Source organism: Penaeus chinensis, chromosome 34 (genome assembly GCF_019202785.1).
Source record: "Penaeus chinensis breed Huanghai No. 1 chromosome 34, ASM1920278v2, whole genome shotgun sequence".
Lineage (NCBI taxonomy): Eukaryota > Metazoa > Arthropoda > Malacostraca > Decapoda > Penaeidae > Penaeus > Penaeus chinensis.
In genome coordinates this window covers 9684550-9697049 of record NC_061852.1, presented here as the reverse complement: position 1 = coordinate 9697049, position 12500 = coordinate 9684550, and the positions used below count along the sequence as shown (strand labels likewise).

The following is a 12500-nucleotide window of genomic DNA, read 5'->3' as shown; positions in this document are numbered from 1 at the left end:
TGTTTGCGTTAGTGTGTGTGTGTATGCGTGAGTGTGTGTGTGTATGCGTGAGTGTGTGTGTGTATGCGTGAGTGTGAGTGTGTGTGTGTGTGTGTATGCGTGAGTGTGTGTGTGTATGCGTGAGTGTGTGTGTATGCGTGAGTGTGTGTGTGTATGCGTGAGTGTGTGTGTGTATGCGTGAGTGTGTGTGTGTATGCGTGAGTGTGTGTGTGTATGCGTGAGTGTGTGTGTGTATGCGTGAGTGTGTGTGTGTATGCGTGAGTGTGTGTGTGTATGCGTGAGTGTGTGTGTGTATGCGTGAGTGTGTGTGTGTATGCGTGAGTGTGTGTGTGTATGCGTGAGTGTGTGTGTGTATGCGTGAGTGTGTGTGTGTATGCGTGAGTGTGTGTGTGTATGCGTGAGTGTGTGAGTGTATGCGTGAGTGTGTGAGTGTATGCGTGAGTGTGTGTGTGTATGCGTGAGTGTGTGTGTATGCGTGAGTGTGTGTGTGTGTATGCGTGAGTGTGTGTGTGTATGCGTGAGTGTGTGTGTGTATGCGTGAGTGTGTGTATGCATGAGTGTGTATGAATGAGAGTGTGTGTGTGTGTGTGTGTGTGTGTGTGTGTGTGTGTGTGTGTGTGTGTGTGTGTGTGTGTGTGTGTGTGTGTGTGTGTCCATAAGTGGGTATACGTGTGAGTGTGTGTGTGTGTGTGTCCATAAGTGGGTATACGCGTGAATGTGTGTGTGTGTGTGTCCATAAGTGGGTATACGCGTGAATGTGTGTGTGTGTGTCCATAAGTGGGTATACGCGTGAATGTGTGTGTGTGTGTGTGTCCATAAGTGGGTATACGTGTGTGTGTGTGTGTGTGTGTGTGTGTGTGTGTGTGTGTGTGTGTGTGTGTGTGTGTGTGTGTGTGTGTGTGTGTGTGTGTGTGTGTGTGTGTGTGTCCATAAGTGGGTATACGCGCGTGTGTATGTCTGTGAGTGTGTGTGTGAGTGTATGCATGAGTGTATGTCTGCATGAGTGTATGTCTGCATGAGTGTATGTCTGCATGAGTGTATGTCTGCATGAGTGTATGTCTGCATGAGTGCATGTCTGCATGAGTATGTGTACATGAATATGTTTGCAAGTTCATCAGTGAGCGTGCACAAATGCGTGCATCAGTGTGTGCATGTGCTTGTGTACATGTGGGTGTGTGTGCATATGCACATCCTCACCATCAAGATACAAACAAACACCTATGAAACCTGTAACACCACTTCTCCAACATTGGGAACCAAAGGCCAAAAAAAAAAAATATTTGAAGCTCTTACCACCCCTGTGTTGGCTTCATTGTTCCTAACTGCTGCATCAAGAAGGGTCTGAAGAGAGCCAACAGTCGCAGAGCCTAGTACAATGTGCGGATCAGCACTAATTTTCTGCATCACCTCCACACCCTTGTTGTACTCTCCACACCTGACCAGTGTAGTCAGCAAATCCCCAATCATAGGGCCAGACCAAGTTATCTGAGGGAAATATTTTCATGAGAAAAAATGGGTTGGCAATATTCATGCAATGCGACTGTGAGTAAGATGCCAAAACTTTGCAAAAGATATGCACTTTAAAGCAATAAAAAACAATTTAGTCAAATTTAACAAAAGATATATTGCATGCCCACCTCATCAGTTAAATAATTTATTTCGAAGCAGATATATTTTTACTTGTTACAACTAAAGGACCCTATACTAAATTTTATTAAAATTAAATAATTCTCACTTCTTATTTAAGTTGACCTATAAATAGGGTTTATAAAATTTGTTATGAAAAGTAATGCCCCTCTAAAATTTCTCATATCTTATAATTTGATTTTAAGAAATGAGAACAAAAGTCTAGTTCAAAGAATTTTATCTGTAGTGAAAAGTCGCTTTTTCAAGATAGACTCACCTTTTTTAAATAAAACTGTTCCCAATAAAGTAATAGCAATTACATAGTACCAATAATGAATAATATTAATCAGTGAAACAAATTAAATTTTGAAAAAAAAGTTGTTTAAAAGTACTGTTGCTTTCTAAATACCCCAAGCTCATATAATTTAATCTGAAAATCAAAATGCTCTTTATCTTTAAATTTCTTAATTGCTTTTCAGTTCTAGTTCAGTATTGCTAGATGGAGGGCTTTTATCTTACAATTTTCATTTCTGCATGATTTTTGGGAGGGCACCCCTATATTATCATAGAAAATAAGAATATCAATCAGATTTTTGAAGAAGTTTAGTATCCTATGGTCTGCTTTTGGGTCACTTCCTAGTGACCTTCCTTAATGTTAAAGCATATTTGTAAATGTTTACGATTTTTATTTGTTCATATATAGGAACTTTGCAGGAAAACTGCAAATCCTGAATTTTTTTTCCTTTTCTTGATATCTGATATTTAGTGAAAGATAAATATATATATAAATTGGGAATTTTGGTCTAAATAATTATCGCATAGCATGTACGTACACGTCATGCCTGTCGGCATTGAGTTAAAGAACTTTTCTTCAGATTACACAACATGAGCAATTAAAGTCACAATTTTTATTGCAACTTAAGTCTCATAGACCTACCTTATTCCTTCGGTCTTCCTCCATTCGCTGCACCCTTGTCCACAAATCCCATGCAATTGTTGCCAGCTGCTGGGTGAGTTTAGTGTTTTCCTCCGAGGGTTGGTGGCAAGTCATAGCAGAGAGCACAGCCATGAGCAATTTCTCTCTTGAAGTGTGGTCAAAAACAATCATGTCTGACCACAGCTGAGGTAGGTATTCCAGTGCCTCATGAACCTTCAGTGCCTTCAGGAGTTCCTGAAATAATAAGCAGTTGAGGATGAAACAGATGCAGACTCTTGAGTACATTGTCCTGTTTTATTCGTATGAAGCAATGGTTACATAAACAGAGATTCAACCTTAACTCCAGGTGGCCAGACACACACGCCATGGTACCAATGGTCTTGTCTCCAGGTTGCATATGTGTCATAACATGATTTAAACAACCTTACTGACAACTTGTCCATGTCATGAAAGGAGCAACATGCAGATTGTATTTTCTTTGCTCAAAGTGAATTTATATCATTGCCTAATAATGATGATAATGATAATTCTAATTATAATCTCACTTACATTGTGATTATAGACATGGTTCAACTGTAAACTGTAATCTTAGCAGACACTGGAAAATCATGTATATTCCAAATGTTCCTTCATTTGTTTTGATGGGTGTGAAGAATCTTGCAAGACCTAACTTGTCAGAATTCTCTAAAACTGATGTAATCTAAGTCTGAGAAATCATTCTCTTCCAGTTCTTGCTTCCTCTCTTGTACTGTACCCAAAGCTCCTGCTTCAACAGACAATACATGGGCCTTTACCTTTTCCTTACCCTTAGCAATGTTGTTTTACATCTCCTGTCATTAGAGTTCATAGTAACTTGTCCTCTGATTGTGATCATCTATACAGCAAATCTGACTCCAGCAGCAGTATTGAAAATAATCTAAATTGTGTGCCCCTGCACAACATAAATCGAGATTTAGATGAACTTTGTTTGTCACTGAAATTCAAGCATAGAAAGGGAACACTCATGGACAACAATTGGTGTAAACAGAGTGTGTACCAAGACACTTTGGTTTCTCTGGCTATGATGGGGTCATCATTGCTACACTTGGCCATTTTTTCCCAGTTACCACAAATGAACTCAGATGAGCTCATCTAAGAGACTAGTAGGAAGTTAACTTCACTCTCTTGGTCTCTTGCCTCTGTCGTACCTGACAAATTATACATCCACCATATGGTACAAGAGGTACTCAGAGGCAGGAAGACTTAGCTAGCCTTCTAAACAGAGTTCACACACATGCTCTGGCAGACAAATACCCATAAAAGAGAGGCTCAGGACTAGGGGCAGCACAGTTCCTAAAGTATGAAACCAGAGCACTGTCTCCTGTGTAGCTCAACACTCCAGCAAAAAAGAACAGATGTGAGGAAGATGCCTCTGGGCACTATGTCCTCACAGTGTGCCTCTTAACCCAATGGCGATGGGTCACGCCTATAGGCGTCATAACAATACGCTCGAAATGTGGCGTGCGGCTGTCCACCACGGCGGCGCGCCAAAGCGCCCCAAGGCAATGATTCGGCTTGATATACTGAATTCTCGCGCTCCGAGTCGTCACGTTACCGTGGTTCCCCAGAGCGTAGAGTTTTTTTAGTTTTCTATAACCGTTGCCAATGGGTTAATTGGTAAACTTATTTTGAGCACCTCCACACTCTTCCCATAAAACCACATTACTTCCTCTACACAGAATGTAAACATAAATCAGTTAATAATACAGAAACTACACAACAAAAATCAATCTATTGTAACCTTTATGTAGCATATTGACCCATTGCTGCCAGGAGCATATAATTAATGTCCACTGTAATGGTCTTTACAATAAATGGCCCCATAAGCACTCAGCCATCAAGTTGTCAATTAGGAGGGCTACATGACCTCACCTGATTTCCCCTTTTCCTGAGTTTTATTTATTTATTTACAATTATTATGTTTTTTAACTGTGAAACAGCCTACAAGCAATGTAATTAAAGCCCAGTATGAGGAGGAGGGTGCTCCTACATATTCAAACTGAAAGGACTATAGTAAGTGACTCCTTGGTGATTAACCCAATGCCACAGGGGAAAATGAATAAAAAATGGGGAAAATGCAGTGCTCATTTTTTATATTTTTTGTGAAATGTCTCTGGACATAGATGGCTCTGCTAGTGCTTAGCCTTACCTGATTTCACCTTTCCTTGAATTGGTGGGAAAAATGTATTTTTTACTAGTGCTATGAATATCGATGGTGTTATTTCTATTATAAACATTATAATTACAATAATGTTATAAAGATTAGTAACTGCAAAATAAGATAAAGTAAAATATTTTTGTAAATCAAAGAAAAGGGTAAACAGGCGAGACAGGCAGTACTTGTAATTGGCTCATTGTTGACTTAGTACAAGTGTAGCCATCTATGTGAAAAAACAATTAAACAAGTAAACTCACAGTGGGCATGGCATACATGTACACTTCATGCCCATCTGCATTGGGTTAAGCATGTGGAGCCATCTATATATAAACTCAATCAAACTAAAAAAAGTGGACATGGCATGTACATCATGCCAATCCCAGCAGCAATGGGTTAGATGACTAATACTGACCTTACAATATGGAAAAACAACAAAATCAAGTATCACACAAAAATCTACCAGAATTCTAATGAGAAAGCATATTTTGCCAATAGAGCACTGACTCATTGCATGATATGTGCAAAGGCTGAAAATAATACATGAGCTGTGTGCTCTTCACATAAGCAAATGTGTCATAAGATTTTTAAAGCAGCTACTTGCACACTATTCAGGTACATATAAACAAAGGAATACAACTTCTACTACTAATGGGAAATAATCTACATAAAAACAGAGCTGAACAGATGTAATTCCTCACCTCCATAACACCAGGTTCTGGGGTGTAAATATGAGGTACCAATTCATTATAAAGTTCCATTAACTGGTCTACAGTGTCTGTGCTGCATGAGAGTGCAAAGTAGTGACGGCTGTAAAAAAAAAAAAAAAAAAAGATTAAAAATATGTTACTCAAATATAACAGAACATTTTCCGTCTGTGACATCTGACATCTCATCACTGAATAATCTGTAATGAAATAATTTGTAAATGAACAATCACTCTCAGTAAACAGATATCATAGCATGAAATGAGTTTTTTCATCTCTCCTAATTTTTTCATCTCTCCTTTTTCATCTCTCCTAATGTTTTTCCTGAACTAATATATTAGCTAATGTGTATTGCAAGTACATCCATCACAAACCAAGAATTACTATTCCTAAGACAATCTATTAATGAAGGCAGCAAAATTGGTAAACAACAAAATATTCAGATACATGACATTAATCTAAACTAATTTTTTTGGCACAGATTCTGAATATATGCTTGAAAAGTGTCATTAATTTCTAATCAAACTAGCTGACACTGAGAAATCAATACCCACAAACATGACAAGTTTACTATATACTTTCCGTTCAACCAGTTTTTAAAACTTACTAATAAATAGATTCCTTGTAGGAGTCTCCAATCAGCATGTAGTTGTTTCCGGTGTGCAGGAGGTCATCTACACGCCTGGCTAGCTCCTTGCTCTGTTCAAAGGAATACAGAAGTCATTCCTCAACTAAGTAAAAGAATATGCAGTCAACAGAAAGCTAAGATGATAACATAGTATATTTTAATTATTCTGATGCAAGGTTTAAATAAACAGAAGAATATGGAATCCTTCATTTTATATGAATGTAACAAGAGAGAAAGAGAGAAATGATACTTCATTCTCTCCTTTTGCCTTTCTTTCTTTCTTTTTCTTGAGAGAGCAAGAAAAAAACAGAATATTCAGGGTACAAGAGAGAGAGAGAAAAAAGAAAATCACTCACTTGCAGGTGGTTCCGACAGATATCCATTGCAGTGACAAAGAAAAATGTATCCTTGGGGTCCTGGATCCTGAACTCTTTATCTGTGATGTGGTTCATGATATCAACAAGAATATGACTTATAGGCCCACCTGCAATATAAAAAAAAAAAAAAAAAAGATAGATGATGAACAGATAAATGGACAGATGAATGAATAGATAGATGGATAGATGAATGAACAGATAGATGGATAGATGAATGAACAGAGAGTCTGATAGATGGAGAGGGGATACAGCTGGATGGATGGACGAATGGATGGTTGCATAGACAGATGGATGGATGGATGGATGGACAGAGAGAGGGGGGGAGGAGGGATGGTTAGAGAGAGAGAGAGAGAGAGAGAGAGAGAGAGAGAGAGAGAGAGAGAGAGAGAGAGAGAGAGAGAGAGAGAGAGAGAAAGAGAGAAAGAGAGAAAGAGAGAAAGAGAGAAAGAGAGAAAGAGAGAAAGAGAGAGAAAGAGAGAGAAAGAGAGAGAAAGAGAGAGAAAGAGAGAGAAAGAGAGAGAAAGAGAGAGAAAGAGGAGAGCGAGAGAGAGAGGAGAGCGAGAGAGAGAGGAGAGCGAGAGAGAGAGGAGAGCGAGAGAGAGAGGAGAGCGAGAGAGAGAGGAGAGCGAGAGAGAGAGGAGAGCGAGAGAGAGAGGAGAGCGAGAGAGAGAGGAGAGCGAGAGAGAGAGGAGTGCGAGAGAGGAGAGCGAGAGAGAGGAGAGCGAGAGAGAGAGAGAGAGGAGAGCGAGAGAGAGAGAGAGAGGAGAGCGAGAGAGAGAGGAGAGCGAGAGAGAGAGGAGAGCGAGAGAGAGAGGAGAGCGAGAGAGAGAGGAGAGCGCGGGAGAGCGAGGGAGAGCGAGGGAGAGCGAGGGAGAGCGAGGGAGAGCGAGGGAGAGCGAGAGAGAGCGAGAGAGAGCAAGAGAGAGCGAGAGAGAGCGAGAGAGAGAGCGAGAGAGAGCGAGAGAGAGCGAGCAAGACAGACACAGAGACAGACAGACAGACAGAGACAGAGAAAGATAGACAGACAGACATACTTAGACAGACTGACTGACTGACAGATAAACAGATGAATAGACAGAAAGGTAGCCTGGCATAGAGACTCACAATATACCTGTCATAACATGTTCAGGGACCCTCATATGGTCAGAAATGGTACCCTATCTGTATCATCATTCAAAATTTAACAAAGAGAAACTGACCTGCTTCGCAACTACACTCATCTCCCCTATACTTAAGCAAAGTGAGGCAGACACAGCTATATGTTAATAGATATTATTGGTAGAGATCACTCACGTTCTCTACAGTGTATGATGAGGAGGTAGTAGTAGGATGCTAGTGAGGCTTGGATTCCCAGCCTGTTAAACTCAGCCATGACCTGTAAGCTCAAGTTCTTTGTCTGCCTCCAGCTCGCTATCTGGCTCAGCGACTCCAGAGTGCTATTTAGGGTGCCTAGGTTTGGTTTCACACCTGCCTCTGCCATGCCTGTCAATATCTCCTGTTGAGTGTGGACAGGAAGGATGTTGAATAATGGCTTAAAGTTCCTCTAGAGACAATTAATACTTTATGTATAGGAAAGGCTCCAATAACTTATAGTTTATAGGAATTAATTTATAATAAACTTAAGGTATGCAGCAAATAAAAGTATTAATCTTGAGAAAACTATCTCCTGTTTCTTTCTCTACTTAAACAAGACAAAGCATTCTCAGTTTCCACAAAACTCAATGCAAATTCAATTTAAGAAATCATAATACACTTAAATAATCAAATAGATATAAAATCAGTGAAGAGTTCTCCCTACCTTGATCAACTTCCAGCGTAGGTCTGAACCTTCTCTCATGAAGGATGCAACTCGAATCAGGGAATTGTAGGTTTCTGTGTCCAGTGGGATCCCCTTTTCTAGTGTTTCTTGGTACAGCTGCCAAGCTCTGTCCACCTTAAAAGTAACTGCATTTATCAGTATGATCTCAGTTATCATCAATTTAGTCCTATAATCAAAAAGAATTATATGTTGCTTACATCTTACTTTACAAATATAAAATAAAAGGGAACTTTCAAGTAAAACAAAAATTCATGGACTGATACAGTGCAGTGATTTTCATTACATTAAATTTCTAATCTGAAGTAATTGTAGTATTTGTCAATACAAGCAACCCTCTCAATTTCATCTCCAGTCAAATGTTGACTGTAAAAATGAAACACAAAAAAAAAAAAAAAAAAAAAAATCCAGTAACACACAGCAAGAAGACAAAGCTACCTGGTAGTAACGTGTCATGCCCCGAATCAAAGCACAGTACGCAGGAGAGCCTTGTTGACTTAGGGACTTGAATAGTTCCTCAGCCAACCCATGATCTCTGGAAAAAAAAAAAAAAATTAATATCAAATTGTGAAATTGAAGACTCTCAAGCTACTTTAGTAAAACTTCTATTGATGTGTCTTTCATTATCTATGCGTGTATCAGGATAATACTAAATTTTCAATTACAATCCATTCTGCTTAATAGGTCTGACATGCTGTTCAATATTCTGAACATAATTGCCATCATCAACCAAGAACTGAACAATATCCAAATCCAATTTTATCAAATACATCTCAAATCAAAGTGTGATGGTATATTTTAATTTGCTTATCTTCTCAAAATATTTTTCAATACTAACTAACATCTTTATCACTATACTGACTAATGATTGCATATGATACTGAAAAATAAGTACCCATTATATAATTTTGCTGATTCTTCCAAAGAGACTGAAACTACTTTAGTTACATACTTTGACTAAAATGTGAAGGAAACAGTTATCATTTTTGCAAAAGAAAAAAAAAAAAAATTTAATTGCATCTATTTCTCTACATTTATTCATCTTTTTTTAGTTTTGTAGTTTTTAACCTCCGTCAGCACCTATCTTCCACGATTGTGGCAAAATTCACAATCTTCCACAATAATGGGAGGTCTGTCAAAAACCGGTGGATTTTTTCCAGCATTTCTTTTCATTAAGAATGAGAATAAGTGATGCCCTCTAATTTAACTTACACTATCTAGCAAGTTTTCTTAATTACACCCATGATATGAACCCCCATTACCTCACTCCCTATGCAGGCCTTCTTCTGCCTGAACCAACGACAGAATCTCGTTTTCCTGCCTTAAGCCTCTGCTTTTTCTGAATGAAACATGGTGAGTGAGAGGTAGTAGTTTTAGATCTTTTCTTCCTCCTCCATTCCCCCTGCACACTACTTCCTAGTATATCTTTGCATATACATCTTTATAACTATAGATACACATAAATACACATTTCATTGTTTTATTTGATAAAAAATGATTTTATATGCATTTCATCTATCTATTCATGGTTATCTCTACCCCATTTTCATTCCTACACAAGGGATAACTGTGATAACTTTGTCAATTTTGCATTTTGTGACACTCACTGCATTTGAGATATGACATTGAAATACACATTTTCTGGTGTGAAATATTGAGTCCTATAAATGACAAAGACAGTTAACTGGTATTAAGACATACAATGAACACAGCCAAGCCTTTAATATTACTCTCTTTTACGTCTTACTACTACAGTCATTAAAGTTTATTGTTAAAAGAATACTTCACTACTCTTTGTTAGTAGGCCTATTCCGTCCTGCTAAATAATGAGTTTTATTAATTGCTTGCCTTCTATCCAGATGTAAGCCAGAGTTTTTCTGAATTATCCATAGCTACCTGTTCATTATTCTAGTTTAATCATCACAGTAACATATTTTACAGTGTCTCTTTATTGTTACTATGCCCAGTTTGCAGTGGTAGAGTTTGCTATTTAATTCAAATAGTCAAAAAGTCTTCCCACAGTCAGCTTTTCATTGAATACACATTATGTTTTATGATTACCATTTCATAGTTAAATCTTGATGGCAAGGGGGAGAGAAGCTTTTCAAGACAAAAGAAATATTGCAGTAACTGAAGTCACTGATTGCTCCCCCAAAAGAAAGCACATACCTCTCAATCTTAAATGTAGAATTGCAGTTCCACATTGCCAGAATAACTCTTTCTTTTTCCCACCATCAAAACATAATCACTGCAAACTCAAGAGGAATATAACAGGCTAGAATCCTAAAATGCAAAACAGCCTGGTAGCGAAAAGAACCCCTTACTTCCACGTGTTCTTTACACGGTCACGGGACATGATTCCCTGTCGGTACCAGCGCTCCTCCACCCAGTCCTCATCCAAGGCATCCTCGCAATTGTAGTAACCCAAGAACTCCAGCAGCTCCTGTTGCACACTGTCACTTAGCTCTAATGAAAAAAAAATAGTTGATTAGTTTAACCACTTCATCTTGCTTTCTGGAATATACAAGCTTTCATATATTGATTCTAAACTATATACACAACAAATTAAATTACTGAAACTGAAATTATGCATTCCAATTTATGTTTAAATTTTTTGGTGAAAGTAGTTTAACTGAGGAATTACCTAATTGTGAATCTAAAAATTAAATTATTATGAAAATGCTTCATAAGTTTTGTAATTAGTTAACTTTCTGAATATATAAATGCAACTTCAATCTCAACAAAAATAACCACAAACACGCAAATACAAAAAATAATTTTTTTGAGCAAATACATTTTCATGACAAGACAAATATAACAATGAAAAAATATACAAAAAAAAAAGAAAACACATACCAACTCCTTTTGTTTTGCAGATTTGGTATACTTGGATTGCATCAGACACCATACACTTCTGGATCAATTCCCTTAGTGTATCCTCACTTACATCACTTTCATCATTGAAGGAAATCTTTGGATAAAATGCCTGCAAAATAACATACACATATGGCTATCATTAGATTTATTGTATATATACATATATATAACAAATCTAATACTGTACCCATCTTCAACATATAGGAACAGATAACACTGAACAAAGAACAAACCGCAGAAATGTTATTCATTAACAAGTCCTCACACCCACCTCAATGAATGGATCCTCAGGCCGGTGTGTGAAAAGATCTGAATGCTTGTCTCTTATCCAGCGCGCAGCCTTTCTTCCTGACTCCTTCGAGAGCGAAAAGGACCGCTTGGCCACATTGGAGGCTGGAGTGAGGTAAGGGTCATCGTGATACTTGTAGTGGGGTCCTGAAGAATCCCTCGACACGGTACTTGCCAGAGCCTAAGGAGAAGCACTTTATGATAAGAAAATCTCTTTGAATACGAAGCATTTCAGATAACAAGTGAGGATCTGGTCTAAAAAAAAACTATAGCTGTTACATGAAATTTTGTTGATGGATTAAATGTCTTTGCTATATTTCACTGGGCTTGTTAGTGGCCAGAAATACATTTACAATCTTTATATAAAAGAAAAAAAAAAAGGGGGAAATCTATCTGTATGTCTATATATTTGCTAAACAGATTCAATATATATATATATATATATATATATATATATATATATATAACAACTAAACAAGCAAGTTAAACAGCTTTCCCCTGTATATAACAGAACACTTAAGGCCAAAGAGCATCATACAACTTCCACAGGAAAACTACCTCAAGTATATCAGTTGATGACCTGGGAATTCTATTGGGAATAACAATTTTTTCGGTGCGGTTGCAGCTGGAGGTCCTCATCGAACGGACTGGGGCACTGTTGGTGAAAAATTATATTTGTGAGGTTCTTTGACAAAAATGGATATATAGTTTAGTACTTCATTAATGAAAACTATGTGGTTAGTTTTTCAGGTTTTACAAATGTTTAATACACCATTCCTCTACATTTGTCCAAAACATATTTTGGTAAACCACTTGCCACATTCACTGTCATTTTAGTTTATCATATTTGACAGAGGCCAGCCACAAAAAGTATCTAATTTTTATCTTTCACTAAGGCTAATTTGATGCTTGCAGAACTCAAATTCAGAAGCAAGAGTGATAGAAAAAGAGAGAAAAAAAGGGACAAACAGATACAGAGAGAGAGAGAGAGAGAGAGAGAGAGAGAGAGAGAGAGAGAGAGAGAGAGAGAGAGAGAGAGAGAGAGAGAGA

General features: G+C 37.9%; 1 protein-coding gene across 1 annotated transcript in view; it reads right to left on the bottom strand.

Annotated features, from left to right (window-relative positions):
* The window catches only part of LOC125043818 (protein PTCD3 homolog, mitochondrial-like), a 16320-nt gene that overhangs the window by 983 nt on the left and 2837 nt on the right, over nt 1-12500 (bottom strand). Inside the window, exons 2-13 of the mRNA XM_047640139.1 lie at nt 12009-12105; nt 11434-11631; nt 11142-11271; nt 10610-10751; nt 8724-8820; nt 8268-8402; nt 7763-7964; nt 6449-6576; nt 6072-6163; nt 5459-5567; nt 2564-2797; nt 1294-1485 (exon numbers count right to left, since the gene is read on the bottom strand). Coding sequence (XP_047496095.1) covers nt 1294-1485; nt 2564-2797; nt 5459-5567; nt 6072-6163; nt 6449-6576; nt 7763-7964; nt 8268-8402; nt 8724-8820; nt 10610-10751; nt 11142-11271; nt 11434-11631; nt 12009-12105 — 1756 coding nt within the window. The remainder of the gene's footprint in view (nt 1-1293; nt 1486-2563; nt 2798-5458; nt 5568-6071; nt 6164-6448; nt 6577-7762; nt 7965-8267; nt 8403-8723; nt 8821-10609; nt 10752-11141; nt 11272-11433; nt 11632-12008; nt 12106-12500) is intronic.